The 20,072-nt window shown below is 41.7% G+C and overlaps 1 protein-coding gene across 2 annotated transcripts in view; it reads left to right on the top strand.

Moving 5' to 3' along the window:
• Window positions 1-20,072, top strand: part of LOC144044067 (latent-transforming growth factor beta-binding protein 2-like) — a 103,089-nt gene that overhangs the window by 38,823 nt on the left and 44,194 nt on the right. For both annotated transcript variants that reach the window (XM_077558264.1, XM_077558274.1), the window contains exons 5-9: window positions 844-1,032; window positions 5,476-5,676; window positions 7,297-7,574; window positions 8,615-8,717; window positions 17,936-18,010. In XM_077558264.1, the coding sequence (XP_077414390.1) occupies window positions 844-1,032; window positions 5,476-5,676; window positions 7,297-7,574; window positions 8,615-8,717; window positions 17,936-18,010 (846 nt within the window). The remainder of the gene's footprint in view (window positions 1-843; window positions 1,033-5,475; window positions 5,677-7,296; window positions 7,575-8,614; window positions 8,718-17,935; window positions 18,011-20,072) is intronic.

A 20,072-nucleotide genomic window follows, 5' to 3' on the forward strand; every position in this document is an offset into this window, starting at 1 on the left:
GGCCGCCCCCTGCGATGGACGAAAATGGCTGGATTTTGCTTCATAACTCATATTCCACAAATGTAATATTAATCAAAATGTGACGTTTAAACTAGTGAGGTCACATATAACATAGTATTGTCAAGAAATGTTTAAGGTTGACTTCCACTTTAATAGATGTCTGGTACTCACTGCACTTCCATCCATCCACCCCGTTTCTATGGTACTTGTCTTCATTCGGGTTACGGCTGACTTTCGGCTTCACCTTGGATTGGTGACTAACCAATTTCATGACACATACACTCATTCACACTCATGGTGGAATCTCCAGTGAACCACATATTATTAGAATGTGGGTGTAACTGGAGGGGAAAAAAAACACACAACCACGGAGAACATGCAAACTCCCGAGATTCGAACCCCGAAACTCAGACCTGCTGAACACTCACCCAATAAGCTTCCTTCATACAACACATTTCTTTGTATATTTAACTGTTTTCTTTTCACCTCTGGGCACCAGAGTAACAACAGCCCCATCTGTACACAATATTCACTTGCCCTCACCTCTCTTTGCCCCCTTCACTCACACACCCATCTGAAACACCCTCTCGCAAAGATAAAGGCCCTGGAGACTAGCCACCTATCTGCTCCATGTTTTCTGGCCTGCAGCGCGGTTGCTCATTCAGTTACAACGTGCCAATGGCGATTATCGGCACCCGCCCTTGTGCACTTTATAAACTGCCCGTTACTCCGCCAATAGATGAGTAGAGTGTCGCAGTGAGGCTGAAGGAGGAGGAATGGAGCTTGCCTCCAGTCTAACTCTGATGTTGCTCCTTCTCAACCGGCCGTGCGCGTGCTTTCCAGGGGCCAACCTCACCTCCAACCTAGACCGCATAAAGATCGTCTTCACCCCCACCACGTGCCGCCGGGTATGCGGCAACGGGCGCTGCTACAATAGCTGCGAGAAAGGAGACGTGACCACCGTCTACAGTGAGACTTCGCACCAGCAGCAGCTGCAGCAACAACAGCCAAAGACGCCGGGCTTTCGCCTCTGTGAGTGTTGAATTCAGCCCCTCAAATTATCGCTGATTTCTTATCTGGTGTTTTTGTCACTCCTCATCTCTTCACTTTCCTTTTCCTGTTTTCTGATTCTCACACACAGTCCCTACATCTTCCGTTCTTGGTCTTTTTTTTTTTTACAGGCAAAATGGGTTCTCAGTGTCATGCTGTCTCTCCTGAATACCAAAGTTCAGAGAGCAGCAGATGAAAACAAAATCTTAACTGTCAGACAGAAACAGAGGTCGGCAGAACGGGAAAGAAAAGGAGTAAGACTAAAAGCAGGGTCTGTAAAGGAGGGCTAATCTCCCCAAACACCCACACACATGCACACTTAAGGGATGGTGGTCCCACGCTCCCACCACTTATCCCCATCTCTTTGCGGTTTACACCTCGCTGTTGGCTCGGCCATTAACCATTTAACATGCTCTCTGGGAGAGCGCATTGGAATGAAAGACGAAAGCGGGCGCGCCGGTAAAACAGAACGAGCAGCATGAACAGGATTTTACAGGGATTACATTAACTTTGCCGTTTATCCGGGGCGCTTTGCCTCCAATTCACACAGTAGTGTCCATGGGAAGCGAAGGGGTGGTCAATGCCAAGTGCAAGGGGCCGTGACCCTGCATGTTTTTATTTCTTCAGTCGCAAAGGTCCAACTAAGGCTCAGACTAATTACAGCTCGTGGATTAGTGGGGACGGGGTGCACATACCACACACATACATGACCGCACTAGTTACATAAAAGCAGGTAAACAACCTTTTCCTTAAGGCGCTATTATATGTACTGTAATATACCCTTACAAGCCCAAACATTTGGCAATATGGCATCTGGTTTAACTCTGTCTAGTTAGTATAACTACAACTAGAATGGTACTCGTGGGCACAGTGGGTCCCAGGCAAAGATGCACCTATTTATTCACATAAAAGTGAAATTTTAAGTATTTTTGACTGATATTCTCTTTTACCAGAATCGAAAGAGAACCTTAACAATTGGAGATTTTCTTTGTCAATATCCATATCACATTCTAATGGAATACAGTATAGCTGTACCTCAGACATATCATCCAATCATCATGCAGTAGCCCCGCCCACTATTCCATAAACCCCCAGAGACACTGAGAGTCCGACGGGCGGGAAAAAGCCCAGCATTTATTCAATGACCGTCCGGTTTTGCGCAGTGGAATAACCCTAACTCTACGAAGCAGCGCCCGAGAGTGTAAATAAATAAATGAAAGTGCCATGGAACTGCAGGGATCAGTTATTTGTGATAAGATAATTCTGAACAGGTATTTTTGCGCATAAATTGTACACACAGCAGTGCATATTTCCTCATTTAGAGGCATTTAGGGAAAGCTGAGCTTCCCTTGCAGTCTTAGAGCAATCGCCACTGCTGTACAGTCTTAAATATTAAGCCTTTTTAGAAAAGCACATGTAGAGCACCGACCACCCCCAAAGGTGGAAAATCTTTGGTCTGCATATCACCAGATTATAGCTAAGAACTAGGGCTGGGCAATAAGTCGAATTATTTCAATTACTCGTCATTTTAAAAATCAAATCGTTGAAAATTTGCTAAATCGTGAAATCGAGTTTTGTCTTCTGGATTATTAAAAGCTATTGTTTTTATGTTCAGTTCCATCCAAATGTTTTAGTGAGTTTGTAATTTTGCCCAATGTTGGATAGGTGGTTTAAAAGACATGTTTACAATAGCGGCCAACTACTTAATTGTGGCATTTAATCACAAACGTTTTGTTAAGTTTATGTAAAAACTGATTTTGAATCAGGATACATAATTTTTGTCTGAACATTTTGCACATGAATCATTTTTGAATTAATGAAACCTTTCAATAAATGTTTGTTTGGGTTTATTAGATTAAAATCGTCCTGAATGAATTTATTTTTGGGCCATATCGCCCAGCCCTACTAAGAACAGTCGAAAAAGATCTTAGATCTTCACGTGTTTACATCTATAAAAGTGTCTAGAATAGCAGTGTCCCAGGAGCTGCCACTTTCGGAGAACGTGGTAGTCATCTCACACATAACGTCAACCCTCATTGGAAGATTTCATAGTTGCGTCAGACATTCCAACCCTTATTCCAAAGTCAAGATGCTACATTTGTCCTCATTATTATAAATAAAATAACATATTGTATCTGCTGTTAGATATTCAAATTTGCTGTCATATTTCATTACTTTTTAAGACTGTGCTGTTGATGCACGAAAAATTTTGGGATATTAGATACTGCGAATACAATATTGATGCATCTTGCACACACACACAAAAAGGTAAAAGGATGCATTTATGGGCTGACTGCAAAATGGGAAAGCCTTTGCACATGGTGGTCAAATTCAACCCTTTGATTGGAAAACGTGCTTAAGCTTATGATTGCACTTGTATCTTGAATTGGTGAAAAGCTGCCTCTGACTTTGTTTTTCAAAGAGGGGCATTATTATCTTTGCAAAGGTGTCCTTTTTGGATCACCTTGGCGTGTGCAGGCCCACTAAATGAGGTGTCTGGTGTCTGTTGGGGTTTGTAACACAATATGCGGTGATTAATCGTCTGGCAGCAACATTGTGTTCCTGCCACCTCCCCCTTGAGATCCAGAATCATTTTTATGTCCCTGAAAGCCCACCTTTAATATGATCGAGTAAAACGTCTATTAAAAGGAGGCGGTGTGCGTCCTGTTATCACTTGGGCGTGCGTTTTCATCAAGGAATGTCAAGAGGACCGCAAACAGTTATCTCATGCTTTTGTTATGCTCCCTACGCTGGCGCAGTAAAAAAAAAAAAAAAAAAGCGGCTGTGTAATTATAGCAGGCTCCCTTGCGCACACCACTTCTGTACTTTAAAGCATGACATCACATGGGGGTCGACGTCTGTTTATGGAGTGAGAAACGTGAGCTTTTTTTGGTTTGGTTGTTTGAATGTTTTTTTGAGCGGACGCACAGATTGACACATGTGCGAAGTCTACAGTTGATCTATGAATAGTTTCTGCCCCGGGTGGGACTTGGCCTGACGCAGACAAGTGCAGACCTGCGTTACCATACTACAAGAATTTAATAGCCCCCCTTGAGCTGATACTATAGCCAGCATGTCTAATCAGAGGAGGCCTTTCTCTACTCCCGAACTGTAAAATTGGTAAGACATTTCCACACCAATACTGATACACTCAAAAAAGTGTCTTTATAAGCATCAATTTTAATTATAAGCAAAAATAACCGCAATATACACATTTTGCCCTACCCTTTTGTTTTCCTTCATGTTTTGTCTTCTCCACATATTCCATCCCTCACTCTACTCCGCCTCCTGGCTTGTTGTGTTAATGAGTGCCTTGTGACACAGGAGCTCATTCCCATCATGCCAGTGAGATCCAGCAGCATCTCCCTGCTTGCTGTTTTTTGCAGCGGGTTAAGAGTGTTAGCGCCTCCATGAAGACACTGCACAGCATGCCTTCCCCTTTCCTCTCATAATAACTAATCAAACTCATTCAAATTTCTACATGTGTCTGGGCTCAGTTATGTTGTGAGCTGTACATGCCCTTCATACCAGTTGATACTTTAAGTACATCGAATTCAACGACTTAAAGCAATGCAGTCAAATGTCATCCAGTCAAAGCTGCCTTTTCCTCAATTTTTTTCTTTTTCCATAGTGAAATAATGCAGATAATGTTTCATATTCTATACTAAATTCGAAAGTGAGCTCAATTTGAGTTTCAAGGCTATACATTTTCCTTCCTTTCACTACAAGGTTACAAAGCAAGAATGGTAGGTTGTTGTTTTTTTGCCCTGCCAACATTAAATATAAAGTTTTAAAATAAGTCAATAAAAAGTAATTTAATTTCTTACATTTTCAATGAATTAATTGAATTGTGAAACAGTATCAGAAATGATTGCATTGACCTTATTTATTTATTATAGTGCAAATATTAAATAAATAAAATAAAATGTGACTTTATTCAAATGTGAAGTATGCTCAGAAATAATTGCGCTGAAATTATTTGAATGTTCATTTCAGTGCCCAAAATGAGTAAATATGAAGTTAATTTGAATAAATAATTAAAATATGAACTAATTTATTACATTTGCCATTAATTATTTAAGATGTTAGATGTAATCAGAAATAATAGTATCGTGTTCATTTATTTATTTATTTATTTTAGAGCCAAAATTCAATGGTTATAAAGTCATAATGATATAGAGAACAAGGGGATAGTGCCAGATATGTTTTGTACTCCTACATGCAAACTCATGTCAATGGATGATATTTATTGCCGCTTTCTTTCTTTTTATTTTTATCTATATTTTCTGTTTCTGTTTTATCTCTAATTAAAGCTACCAGTCAATCAAAAAAAACGGAATATGCCATCTGCGGCTTATCACTTGTCTTATCTTGTAGAATGTTCACCTAAACCGCTTCCTCCCCCACGTGTCTTCTTCTCTGCAGTCTTCTGTCAGATCCCCTGTCTAAATGGAGGCCGTTGCATCGGCAGGGACCAATGTTGGTGTCCAACCAACTCAACTGGGAAGTTTTGCCACTTGCCAGCTCAGCCTCACGCAAAGCCCAACGCTCACAAGGACTCCAGAAACTCTGGACCCAAATCTCCTTCGCACTCCACGTACACGCTTCCGCTTTCCAATCAGCAAGGTGGGTACGCATTTCTGTAGCCAATGGAAGGGCAGCTTCTACAGCACAGCCATGTGAATCTGTGCATCCGCTGTCCTTGAATTACTCACTTAACTTCTTAGGGAAAAAGTTGGCTCTGACTCCATTGTTTCCCCTCACGGGATCAGTTTCCATCTGTCTTGGTGTTGCTGTTTTATTTCTTCGAAGCAGAAGCTCTGAATCAGGGAATGTAAAAAGCTTGTCAGATGTGCCAGCATCCGTTTTGAATTTCAGTGATAGTCAATAAAAATTGAAATGTGTGAGTGTGAGTCCAGCGGCTATAAAATTGTGTGAAAACACACAAAAATAGATCTTTTTTTTTTTTTGAGAGTGTTATAAATGGACGGAGGCAAATGTCATGTTCAAGTGCTCTTCATGAAATGCATTTCTTATGTCACACTTTGATTCATGATAGCAGATTCTGGGAAAAAGCCTTGGAACTCCATAAAGATAGATAATTCAAATTAAGTGTGAAGGATAAGAGCCATTTTTCTACACATTGCAACATCGTCTCTCATCCTTCACATCCATTTGGTCTTTAACGTTTGATTTAAACCTACATTTTTCTACTTTCTGGGACTTGTTCACTATCAAGTAGCTGAATTTGAGCTGTTTGATCCATGAAGTTTACTTATACAGACGCTCCCCACCTTACGAACGAGTTACGTTCCGGACGATCGTTCGTAAGGTGAATTTGTTCGTAAGTTGCTTCAGTGCTATATTTTGTATTATAATTTATGTTTAAAGCCTATATAAGTATATTGAAGGTTTATATAAGTATGTTTAAGGCTTGTACAAGTAACCTGCATTGGTTTGTACTGAAAAAAACTTTTAATAAAATGGAGAGAATACGTACAGTACTGTACTACGTATGTTAGAGAGAGAGAGCGAGAGACACACACAGTATGTACATGTACGTAATAAGATAAATAAAATGAAGTTTAACTTACTTTTGGAAGATGTACTCGATGCTTAAGGATTTGATGGAGGAGGAGGAAGAGGAGGATTTTATATCATGAGAGGTTCTTCGTCGTCGCTGGAATGGGCTTCAAAAGTTACTTCCTCCTCCGTAACTTCAATGTAGGAAGAAGTTGAGGGTCGCGGAGAAGAAGATGAGGGTTGATGAGTATCTTCCTTGGAGGATTTACTAGAAACTGGCCGAAAGAAGCGATCTAACGACGATTGCACAGTTTTCTTCTTTTTTCATCATAAATGATGCGGTAGCACTGTATGGCATCATTCAATTGATTTGCAACCTTTGTGCAACGTTCAATATTTGGGTCTTGCTGCTCGAAGAGCGCGATGGCTTCTTCATGGGGACAGGCGTTTCTTCCTCCTCCTCCTCGACACGTTGCTGAGCCTGGGTGAGCTCTCACAGCGCCAAGCGTCGGTATTAGCGGCGGAAAGAAGCACTACTCGGAAAAAGGCGCGCATACAAAATCTAACTTACAGCATCTCTTTCCGAACATTTTTCGACATACTGTACGCACAGACATGTTCGTATGTACCATTGTTCGTAACTCGAATGTTCGTAAGTAGGGGAGCGTCTGTGTCCTTAAGTTTCTATGAGAAGTGTGTCAGTTACGTATCTTTCTCTTCCAGTTTCACTGCACCCATCCTTGGTCAACGTCCACATCCAGCACCCGCCGGAAGCTGAGGTCCGCATCCACCAAGTGGCTCGGGTCCAACCTGGTCAGCGGTCGCCTGCCACTGAAGGGGCTCACTCTGTCCAGCAGCGCTCTCAGCCTGGCAATGGCCACGAGCCTGCCCTGGAGCACGGCGGCAGACACGTATACACCAGCGTGGATGGCCACGCCAGAACACATCACCGTCAGAACGGACAGGTGGGAAGATGCTTCCAGGAGACAGTTGACGGACAGGTATGGTGCTCTGTGGTCTCTCGTAGGTGTTAAGACCCAAATTGTGTTTGTTGTACCGCATTATCTTCCTATTGCTTTCTCTGTCGATGTTGGTCTGTGGTTATGGTACATGTCATCTCCGGGTTTGATGAGGCCTGACCACACTGGTCAGTTTAGTGTTGCACCACTTCCTCAGCGTGGGCATGTTTTCACTTAGGATGCATTGAGAAGAATAACTTTCGGCTTAGAATGTGCTCTTTCCAATTGAGGCTTAAATGGTATCACTCGGAAGCAAGACATTGCAGCATTGGATTTTTCAGGAATTGCAGGAATTCATGTATGAGTTCAAATGAGTTTAAATTTGATCTTATGCTAGCTAAAAAAACAGATGTGAGGTTATGGTTAAATTCAACTTTGATTTCACCCTCTTTAAATTACTTTATTATATTAGTGACTTAGCTAATTATAAATTTTAAAAAACTGTTCGTACCTTTGATATATGATGTCCAAAAATTAGAGTTTTCAATTAGTTATTTAAAAATGATCATTTTTGAACTCAGTAAATACCTCAATAAACTGTTAATGCTCCTGTCTGAGTAATATGTTTTGGGCCATTTGCCATTTTTACACTTCTTTTGGAGAGTCTTTTGTCCTAAATCCAAAACTTTTTGTAAGATTTCCTACTAAATGGTAATTTTCCATAGTCAGCCACACTGGAATTGTGTGGCTCCAGTTTTACACAAATGTTTGTGTGTATTACAGCTCCCATTTTCCACAGTTGTCCTCACTTCTCTTGCCAGTTTAGCTGTTTGGTGTTCTCCAAAAGAATGTTTTCTGTGTTTTCACTTGAATTTCATACATTTCTACTGGCCAAAATCCATACGGTTCTGCAAGGAATTACTCCTAATTATCCAAAATGCCCATGTTCACAAATGCCAGGAGCTAATGTCTTCATGCTCTCTCTGTCATTGCATAATCATAGACAAGCACCTACAATTTTTGCATGGACATTTATTGCCAAACTTGTTTCCGAGATTTATCACAGATGTGTGTTTTTGCAGTGTGGTAAACCTCTGCCAGGCCTAACCAAACAGGATGATTGCTGTGGAAGCGTGGGAGCATCCTGGGGTCTCCACAAGTGTCACAAGTGTCCAACCAAACCAGGTTAGCCACCACTGACCAACAGTCGTTGAGCTATGCCATAGTTTGATGTTCCAATATTCAATATATACTCAGTCCTTCACTGGCTTCATGCCATTTGTTTTACTAATACAGAGTAAATACAATACATTGGTTCAATAAGATGCCAGCAACTGGATTGAAAGGTCACATTATGCAAACAGATAAATACCATTGTTGTGATGTTCACTTCGTGTTCATCTGCTGGCTTACACAATTTTGCTACATTTGTGTTTATATGGAGCTATTTTTTTTTACCAGCTGTAATGTCTTAAAAAAAAACAAGACCACACAGATGGAAGGGTGAGTCGCTTGTGCTGATGTCTTTGGATCCACCGTCAGAATTTTTGCATATTTTGCCATGACCAAACCTAAACCACTTCAACTGACTGGCGACCAGTCCAGGGTGTGTCCCATCTGTCGCCCAAAGTCAGCTGTGGTAACCTTCACGTTCACGTTATTCACAACCCTAATGCGGATAAGCAATAATGGCTGAATAATCCAAAATCAATTATGTTATTTCGTCACATTCCAATCCATCAAATCAGATCATCGAAAACTGTGGCAGACATTACTGGAACTTGATGTTAGACGATACTGTATGAATGATAAACAGCTGAGGATGCCAGGTGGGGGCATGCTGTGGTTATTTATGACCATGCGTTTGTGTTTTTTTCCTGTGGTTTTATTAGTTTCTTCATATTCTGGTTTTGTCTGGCGCAATTACCCGAAACCGTAAGACGCAATTTGGACCTTTTTCTCTTTTTAAGTGGAGTTTCCCCTCTAGATTTTTGTTTATTGTTGCCTTTTTTGTCGGTGGCAACCATTTTAATTTTCAACTGCAGTTGTTTCTAATTGGTGGATATTTAGAGCATTTATCACCGGCCTAAACACTACTGGGGACTTGGGGGTAAGGATAATTACCGCAGTCAGACGTCATTAGATCTGCAAAATAACTGCATAACTTGACTATCCCCAGTGTAGTAAAAAATTAAGTGGTTTTTTTTTTTGCTTCCATAAAAACCAAAAATTGGGAACCATATGAAAGCATGAAGATGAGAGTTTGAAACAAGCACCACCCACCCTGTGGGCATAAGGAACCAGTCGTTGAGGAAATGAACAGGCATAATTTATCTACTTTCCAACCCGAGCTGCGGTAGGTTTGAGAAACAGCAGCAGGCTGGTTGCATGCTGACAAGCCGGGTGGGTGGTGACACCTCTCACTGTACACAGAAACTCTTACTCGACCTGACAGTCCTGTGTGTTATATGGGGAGGGGGGTGGGGGGCTTGATTGTGTACCCGCACTGGCCCAGGGGGGGACTTGAGCAATCGAGGCTTGGTGGAAAGCAGCAATAGTGGCACATTTGTTATATGTATTTTCTTCTCAATTGCATTGCAGCCAAAGCCACAAATGTCAGTTGGCTGTTAAAGTCCTCACGCTGTGTTTAATATCTAAGCGGGCCTTAATCAGAAGCAGACATCATCCCTCCGCATCCCCTCCATCCATCATTCTTTTCCCGTATTCCGCTACTCTCCAGGCAACACTCTCCCTGAGCTTACAGATGTTCTCCTCCGCTCCTTTGAAGTTCCGACTAGAAGCACAAACGCATGCTCCTTTTCGTCATGTTTGTGGTATAGTGTAGGCCTTGGGTCCCAGGTCACACGCATGCTGCAAAGAAATGGGGGGGGGAATGAAAGAGGGGGAAAATGAAGTCATTTTCGTTGTCCCTCCAGTCTTGGAGGGAGCTTTAATAAGAGAAGTGCTTTGAATTCCTGAGTGTTATTGTTCTCACTTTAGACACTTGGCTAGATCTTTAAGCTGCATTCCTCCCACCATGGCCCGTGTTTGACAGGAGTGATATGGAACCAGGGGAAAACGGCCCCTGTAAAATGTTGTTGCTCTTTTGTTCTGTTTGACTGTGAGAGGGTCAGTTGTCAGTCTGCAATTTGGAGAGAGAGAGAGTCATAAAGCATTTTAGGAGTCTGCTGTGTGTCCTGTTTAGTGTGTGATAATGCATAGTTTCTATTTGAAAATGTGGCATACCCATTTATAGGTTTATAGCGAGTGACACAATCTCTGTCATTTTAGTTTTATGACTTTACTTTTTGTTACAATCACACAGACGGGTCTTGAGCAGGAGGAACAGTGGACCAGCTCTACGTCCTCAGCAGGGTTCAGGGATGGTTTGCCAAACCAATCTAGTTAGAAGGCATTCGACCGTGTCCCCTCGGGGAGTTCTGTGGAGGGTGCCCCAGACCCCTTAATACCGGGCCCATTCCATCCTTGTACAACTGGGTGTCGGAGTTTGGTCTGTAATGTCGGCAGTAAATCAGATTCGTTTCTAATGCTGCCCTTTGTCACTTATTTAATAAAGGCAAAGCAACAATGCCAAAAGGTCATATAATGAATATATTTTCTAACTAGTACCTATTAGTAGTTCAAGGTCATAACCAATTATTGGTCCTGCTATAATGATGGACATGTGCTGTCACAATGACTGTGATAGGTGGGAAAGCAAGCCAATGGCAGTTGAGTTACACCATGATTGTCAGGACTTAGAGAGAAACCCAGTTCACGGCAAAGTGGAACAATGGGTGAGGACTGGGTCAATTTTTCCCAAAAAGTGGACATCTGGGGGAGAAAAAAACCCCATTGTGTTACCATATGGTTAAAAATGCTTTATGGTCGAGGTTGTAATGGGTTTAATAAAAAAACATTCTTTGTTATGTATTACCTCACATTTGTAAGACATTACTTCCAAAACTGTGCAGGCTGAATGGTAGTAAGGGTGGACAATCTGTGCCTTCCTTCTGGACTAGATGGGGAGGGTGATTGGAGAAAAATTTTCCCTGGACCGACAAACTAGTTGGTTATCAATTTTGATGTTGAGAGACACAAAAAGCTGACATGGGAATGGTCAAGCAAAGGGTAAATATGAAGCAAGAATATTTGTGTACATAGGTTGCATAAACACACACTCAGACTAAGTGAAAATGAATCCTTTAAAAGCTCAGAGCCAGGATTGTGTTGCAATGATAGGGGTTATATAGGAATGTTTTTTAATAAATTCATATCAGGTTCCCTCAGCAAACTTTTGCTCTGCCTTTGCGAGCCGGGAGTGAGCATGACTCTTGGCAGCCCTGTCTTTCATTCTGTATTCAACAGCTATCGGAATTCCACAATCCATTTTTCTCTTCATCTGTCAATGCTGGGAAGCTTCCCTTTTTGAGACTCTCCCATGTATGAGATGATGGGACGTCCCAATGAACCAGATCAGACATCCCCCAGGGCTTTAAGGAACCACCACACCCGCATAAGCCATGGATTGCTCTACCCCCCCTGGGCGGACGGGTCCTCGCAGTGTCATTGCCTGAGTTCAGACTTCACCATGCCCTTCCCTCCAACTCACCCCTTTCCAACCTTGGGAGTTGCCTTGCTTGCCTTTCCCTCCGCAGTTGGCCTCACACCATGTCAGGAATTGCCCACTGATGTACCACTCACATGACGTAAGATGGAGTATAAATTTGAGGACGGAGGGAGCCAAGATCTACATCCTTCCATGTGAACTCATCCCACCCTGCTCTCCCATCAGCTCCTCAGACATGTTTTCTAACATTCGTGGAAAGGGCCAAAGTCTGTGTTTGGGACTGCTTTTTATTTGCTTTGATCAAACACGGACACTTGTAATGGCCAACGAGAACCAGAGGTGCTACAACTTTGTCTGGGAAATAGGCAGCAAGGAAACAGATGCCTTGGAGCTGCTCCGCAGCGGCTTCCAATCAAGATTTGATAAATACCTCAAATCACGTTCACAGCGTTTGATTCATTATCATCGACTTGTTAATGCATCGCGCTTGTGGTTAATTAGGGCTTTGTGAGTCTTACCACAACGAGAAATAAAGCCTAGTTAAAGGCTGATACATTTTCAAACTGGTGTTGCATTTCATAATTGGATACATGCGACGTTGAGCAGATTTTTATTAGGAATTTACCCTGGCATGTCTTCTTTTGGAGCCATCCCAGGTGGTTAATGCGCCACAGTGAATTGGAGATTAGGGAGGAATGCAGGTCTGTTTTGAATGTGTGTTTGATGCGGACTGCACACACGTCAACATTAGACCTCTTAAGCTAAATTGTCAAACTAAATGCTTGGAACATACTTTTCACTATATGAAAACAACTACAGCAATCGTTATTTTGGGGAAACACAATATATCTCTGGTGATAAAATGTGGCACAGTGTATGCAACTATACTCATCATCGCATGTGCCGGTTGTGTCTGTATCAACTGGAGAATTTTGATATTGTCATGTCTGGGAAGATCTGGTTTTGGTTGAGGGTCCTGAGTGGGTTCCTGCCCTTCTGCGGGTTGACCAATCCGAGCCCTCAGCCACTTGTGCCTGGCCCCAGGTGTGACTAGTTACCTAATTAGTGTGGGTGATCAGTCGGGTGGGATCATTCTGTTACGGTGTGGTCACGGAGCGGCGTGGTGTCTGTCGGCGTGTGAAGTGGAGGACCCAAAATGCAGGGAGGCAGGAGAACCACAGCATGAGTGCGGGCGAGACTGGCGTGCTTTATTTTACAGAAAACACTAACCAGGGTACTGATTAATGCTAAATAAACAAGGAACTGAAAAGATACAAAACCAAAGTGCCCCTGACCAGCGGCAATGATCCCACGCCGACTGATCACCACCCGGGAATTAAATACACCCACACTAATTAGGTAACTAGTCACACCTGGGGCCAGGCACAAGTGGCTGAGGGCCCGGATTAGTCAACCCGAAGAAGGGCAGGAACCCACTCAGGACCATCAACCAAAACCAGATCTTCCCAGACATGACAGATATTCATCTCATAAATCCAACCTGATCATTCTAGTAGATTTAAGTTTAGCCTGCAAGGGATGCAGGGACATATAGTCAAGGGCTTGTTATACAGAACTGAATGGCAAACTGACGCGTGCCAAGGAGGCATTTGCCTTTAAAAGCAAACAGCTTCCCTTGGAGCTGTTCTCTCCAATCAAATGTTGACTCCAAGGCCAAGAGGAGATGGCTTTGGCATCTCACGGAGTCAAAAGACTTAATCCATTCATTGATTTCTGTGGTGTGTGCCCCTAGTTTCCTTTGTGTGCCACCAGTTTGTTCCATGGCAGCATGTCAGAAAGCAAATTACTGGAAAAGGGTCCTGGGGAGGTCTTGGCGGAGATAATGCTTGTTTTCCTATGAGAAGCCTTTGGTGGAATAGATGGTTAGAGCTTCTCCGTTTTCCATCCTTTGGATGGCGTCTGAACTTTCTCCCTGCTCCATCCTACATGTTCAATGATAAGTATGCTTTCTAACAGATCCCAGAGATGTTATTGAAGGGCTCTGAGCCCTTCATGACTGACAATATCGGTGAATATCTGCGAGAACACACTCTAGGCAGGGTGGTCCTACAGACAGACTGAATTAAAGGGCGATTTTAGTACAAGCGGTACCCATCTGAGCATAAAATCCATCTCCTTTCTCAGCCCCTTTGCCGTCAGTGTTTACTTGCATTTTGCATAAGCCGTCCTTTCATTTGAATACTCCCACCAGGGTCTTCCTTGATCCGAAAAACAGACTTTAAACAGATTTAGGACTGAACCACCAATCAGGAACCTCCAAGGGATTTGAATTACACCACACAAGTCAGGGAATTCAACCAAATATTATTCAACAGTTGCCAGTGGCATTCACAACACAATTGAATGGAGACAGACAAAATTAGTGCGGGGTGACAAAGTCTTTTGTTAATCAGGGCTAAATGGATGGACAACAATTGGAAGTGTTTCCCTGTACATTCAGTGGATACAGACCAGTCTGCGTCTAAACTCATTGTAACCAAGGGCGACACTAATGATGCACAGCTTGAGCTCACTCTTGCAAGTCGCTGCCTGTGAAACTCTACACAGACATTTTCTACTCAAATGATCGTAGGAGCCAGCATGAGACAGCACGCATCATTAAATGATCCGAAAACAAGGTAGCCCTTAGATTTGTGTACGACACCAGAAAAAACTTGGCCTTATTTTTGCAACATCAGACCCAACTTTACAAAACAATACTACAAGATATATAAGAGCTATGCTGCACGCAGATGTTCATTAGCTGGATTTTTAGGGATTTCGAGAGTAGTTACCCCTTGGGAGCAATAATTATGCCAAAACGAACTCACTGAACTGAACCAAACATTTCTTGATGCAACGCCCATAGGTTCATGTTCATGACCATTTCGGATACGTGTCAAAGTTGTCCCTGGAAGAGAGATCTTCCTTTGTGTTAATAAGCTTTATTGAGACAGACCTCTCCCACTGGGTTTCCCTTGGCATGTGCGCCCTGCTGTCACTCAAGCCAGACTTTCCCTGATCCTGTCTCTGCAGGAGGGCATGCCCAGCACCCTGCCACAACAGCTCATTACTCAGAAACTTTGCAGGCGGATTAGACTGGTGTGGAGGAACAGGATAAGGTGGGCAGACAGGAGTGCGGGCGTCGCTCTGACACAGTCCCCCTCTTTTTATTTTCTCCGTGCTCCCTTCGCACTGACCCACTTCTGCTCTGTCGAACCTTCAGGTACGCTGAACCTGCTTGGTCCACTGGGTCACAGCAGGACCAAAACACTTCTCATTCTTAGGAAACTTCAATGTGGCACATTCCAGACACTCCTGGGAAAGTGGCACCGATTCATGATTGATTTGGGTGTTGTAATGACGAGACATTTGCTATATGTAAAAAAAAAAAATCACCGGTGAACCTCAACAATTACAGGAACTCAAAAAAAAAGGCACTCCATCCTGAACAACTTCCACTCTTCTGGAAAGACGTGGTCCAAGTTATTTCACAAAGTCTGACGGAGCCAGAGTCGAACAGGCGCTAACGCCACCGTACATATATAGAGTTCAGAGGTCATTGACTCCAACGTGTGTTTTACAATCTCTGTTCAAATCTGTTTTAAAAGATGCTTGATGGGGTTTATGTCAGGGTTTTGGCCATTCAGAGAAGAGCCTTCCCCAAACTGTTTGAATGAATAATTAAGATTAAAGAGGCCGTATGATTCATGCCCAATCCATGATTGAGTAATTATTGATTTAGCCTGAATAACATTGGCACCGTGAAACTTTGATTCATCCGGGCCTAATTGTTAAAGACTAATTTGACACCCCTGCCCAAACAAATTTAAAAATACATAACAATGGCGTGCTGGATGTTTCTTCTAATGTGTGATGGCAGAAGGAGGCAGATCGTAGATTCCTGAGCATGCACCATGCAAGATCTGAAGCTTGCGTCTGGCCTTATTTGTCGACAGTCACAATCCAGATAAAAGTCGCATCATGCCAGAGCTGCTAAACACCACACACATGAAACATCTGGTCCGCAGATGCTAGAGCCTGCATTCTTAACATTGAGGCTAATTTTTTAGGATAGAGCATTCGCTATTTGTTCAACATATGTATTTATATGATTCAAAATGGGGCTAATGCAAACTATATTTTTAACCTAAGGGGAAAGAAATGTGATTGCGTAACCATTTGTGTCTGTTTGCTGATCAGTTATACTGACAAAAATATAACTTTATTCTTATAATATTCCGATTTTTTTTTTAATCAATATAAATGTATTCTTGTAATATTAAGACTTCAATACATTCATTCTCTAAACCACTTATCCTCACTGTAGTTGCAGGCATGCTTGAGCCTATCCCAGCTGTCTTTGGGTGAGAGACTGGGTACAAACTGGTTAGCAGCCAACCACAGATATGACTTTTTTCTAACAACAACCGGGAAAAAAAACTAAATTTTTGCAATATTACATATTGTTCTCCCCTAATGCAACTTTTTTTCTCATATTTTTACTTTTTTCCCCCTTAAATTACACGTTATATCTTGCACTTTGTTAACAATATAATTTAATATTTTATTCTCATAGTTGCATTTGTTTTTCTTTTCCTTGTCTTTTGTATTCAAGTAAAATAAATAAAAATGAAAAAAACTTTCAATGATTCTTACAATGATGCATCTCTTCCATTTTCTTGATTCAACAATGTGACTGCCCGAGCTTGGATCCTCCAGCAATGACAAGAAGGACAGAATTACATAATAATTATTTTGGAAGAAGCTTGCAATATCGTGACTCATTTTTGCATGACTCAAAAGCAAGATAAAAGAAGTTCTTCCATAATTGTTTTAATGTGTTGGAGATGTAGCACACATAGACACGCGCACGCGCACGCACACGCACAATGTGACTTTTTGCTTTTGCCACATGAATGACCACATTGACCTGTCTGTACATTTAATGGAGCATCCTGAGGCTTAACCCGGTGCCGAGTGACTAATGACCTGGTGTTTTTCAGGCGTCTGTCACCGACAATATGGCCGCACTGGGGCATGAACCGTAGTGCTGACTTATTTATTGTAGCGCTAAATTGACTTTTGAATGCAAACACCATAGAATTTTTCTGTTTCCCAACGCGATCCAAAACACCATTTATTCATCACCATTTGTAAGTGTCTTTCTTTGAAGCACATTTTTCATGGTGGTTCATGCTAAAGTATCACAGAGCTTCTTTAAAAGAATTAAAATGAGCACGTTCTTCAAATATCCCTCAAGATTGTGGAGAATTACGGGTAATATGATTATACATGACGTCAAGTGTTATTCCTACATTCTGTTGGATGGCAGTACTGTCTTATATTTAAAAAAAAAAGACTCTTGGGGTCCCCTGTGGCCCACATCTGTAAGTTATATGTTCCCACCCCTACCATGAGCTCCCAGTCTACCGCTGTGATGAATGCAATGCTTTGTGTTAACTCTTTGACTGCCAGACGTTTTCAGAAAAGGGATGCCGTGCGTGCCAGCCGATTTAAGCATTTTGACTGATCTTTCAAGGTCCACAGAAAATGATGTGTTTGGACTATGGAACACACACATACTACCAAATGAAAGATTGCACTCTCATCTTTCATCAGAAAAAAAAGTTTGTCTACCTTATTCCGTTTTTCAGTAATCAACAATAGAAAATGGTTAGTTTCACCTCTGTTTTGAAACAAACGTCTTTTAACGTCTTTGGCACTCCTCCATAGAATTTTACTAAACGTTATTTAACGTTTTTTTGGCAGTCAAAGAGTTAAGGAGTGTTTTTGCATCCCTAAAACATTGTTCTCTCTATTCTCTCTGCAGCATATGCAGTGATTGCAAATGGACAAGTGGAATGTCCTGTTGGATACAAAAGAATGAATGTGACGCATTGTCAAGGTAAGAATCAAGTTTCTGCTACAGTATGTTCTAAATGGGATTTTTTAAAATTCCATATGTTTTCTACATACACGGACCCCTGAGTACTTCAATAAAGTTTTTCTTGCTGTGTGTACGGCCCCTGCGGCGCACGGGTCAAGACCGCAATTAGCCTTTCTCCAGCAGGCTTTGATTGGGTTCAATGGGTATCTTTAAGTATGTAGACTTATGTGCTGGTCTGGCCCACACCAGTAGTAAAGGAGATGCGATGTGACTTGCTAGCTTGTCCATCCATCTGTTATAAAATAACAACATCAAGTTATTCCTAGTAAAGAAAACAGCATATTTCGCTTCAACACAACATCCCAGAGGGGGCTGGCTGTCAAATGTCTGGCAGGTCATGTCCAAGGAGCCACACACGGTGTCCAATATGTGGACATTGCAGCGTTACCGTGGAAAGTCAAGGGTTGAACACGACAGCCGAAACTTTTACTGAATAAATGTTTAGATCAAATCTTGGAGTTTTTGAGCCATTTGAGTTGACAATTAAAATAGAAGAAGCATGTTGTTCTAATTTGATAGGAACTGGTTGGAAGAAACTGAACTGTTGGCTCTTCAAGCAGGTGCGACTTCAGATCTGCTTTACTGGCCATGGCTCAAATGTTTTGATTGGGGGGGGGCTTAAAAAATAAAACAAAAATTAATGTAGACAAGGGCACGCTTGTTTTTCAACGGAATGTCAACCAGCTACAATAATGTATCTTTAATACATTCATGCTTTTATTTTGCGATCATTTCAAGATGTTCCTCCGTTGCAGTTGCTTATTTCTTTAATTACAAAAACAGCCAAGCTGCCAGTCCCCCGTAGTATTTTTTGAAAAGTCTAATGTCCCTTTCAGCTGTTGCTTCTTTCCCAGAGGCTTTGCTGCAAGTGCCAAAGAGGAGAAACACAGATTTTTACCAAAATTTCTCATTGTTTTTGGAATGATGCCTAGTTTGCCAACCTAGACCTTCCACTCCATCCCATTACTATTAACTGCACGTTCTTGGGATCATATAGTGTATCATGTAACACATTGACATAGCTATGTGCTGCTCTATACTGTATATTGACACTTCCAGTTTTTTTTTTTGTTGTTGTTGTTTTTACTTGACATATGCTAATTTGGCTAATGCGATGGGTTGTTAGTGGTAAATTAGTCTATCCTCGTTATTCAAATATCAAACAATGCAAAGGTAATTGATTTATTTCATTTCTTCTTTCTCTTGAATTATGCACTTTAACCCCCATAAAGTATGTCTAAGTTTAGACCACCAAAGTAATTGTATAATCCCGCCTTTGGCTAAAACAGTTAAGAGCCAATTTTCCCGACAGTGGTTCTATGTAATTCTACAGATGAATACTTTTTATTACAACAGTTAGGAGTGCACCAGTAAAGTTAGAAGAAAGCATTAGATGATCAATGCTTTTCACAATTACATGTGTGGCATCTGCCTTCTTACTGTGAAATGTTGGGGTTAGCAACCACGCATTATAAGTCAGAAATGATGTTGAGATTAGTGCTAGTCATGGAAGGATGTCATTGAAAGTCAGCGTCAATCCCAGTCAACCCAGCAGCAGACTGTAAGAATAACGCTAATCTTGGTCTCAACCAAACCACGGATTAGAGACCCCATGTGACGAAGGCTGAGCCCAATGCTGACCTGAACTTTGACCAGAAAATGTACTGCTTAAACTAAATCAAAGGCCCCCACAGATGTCCCAGTGTAAAGATTTTTTGATAAAATGGATTTTAAATAATAATGTTATATTTCCCAATAATATCATTACAGAAAGGAATCAGCAAGGCATGTCACATCAACGCTAATTTCACACTTAGGAACACAAGCCACATATAGGCTTTTCCTTATTTCATTTTTTCCCATCTTAATTTTTCCAAGCAGGATACAAACAACAAAACAAGCAATTAAATTGGCATTTTGAAAATGTTAGGTGTATAGTGCCAGTTGTGAAATGACCCAGTAGGACCGCAATGGCTAAAAAGGAAAAAATAAATTAAGTGTCTGACTTCTGGCTCCTGGC

This window comes from Vanacampus margaritifer, chromosome 1 (assembly GCF_051991255.1).
Source record: "Vanacampus margaritifer isolate UIUO_Vmar chromosome 1, RoL_Vmar_1.0, whole genome shotgun sequence".
NCBI classification, from domain to species: domain Eukaryota; kingdom Metazoa; phylum Chordata; class Actinopteri; order Syngnathiformes; family Syngnathidae; genus Vanacampus; species Vanacampus margaritifer.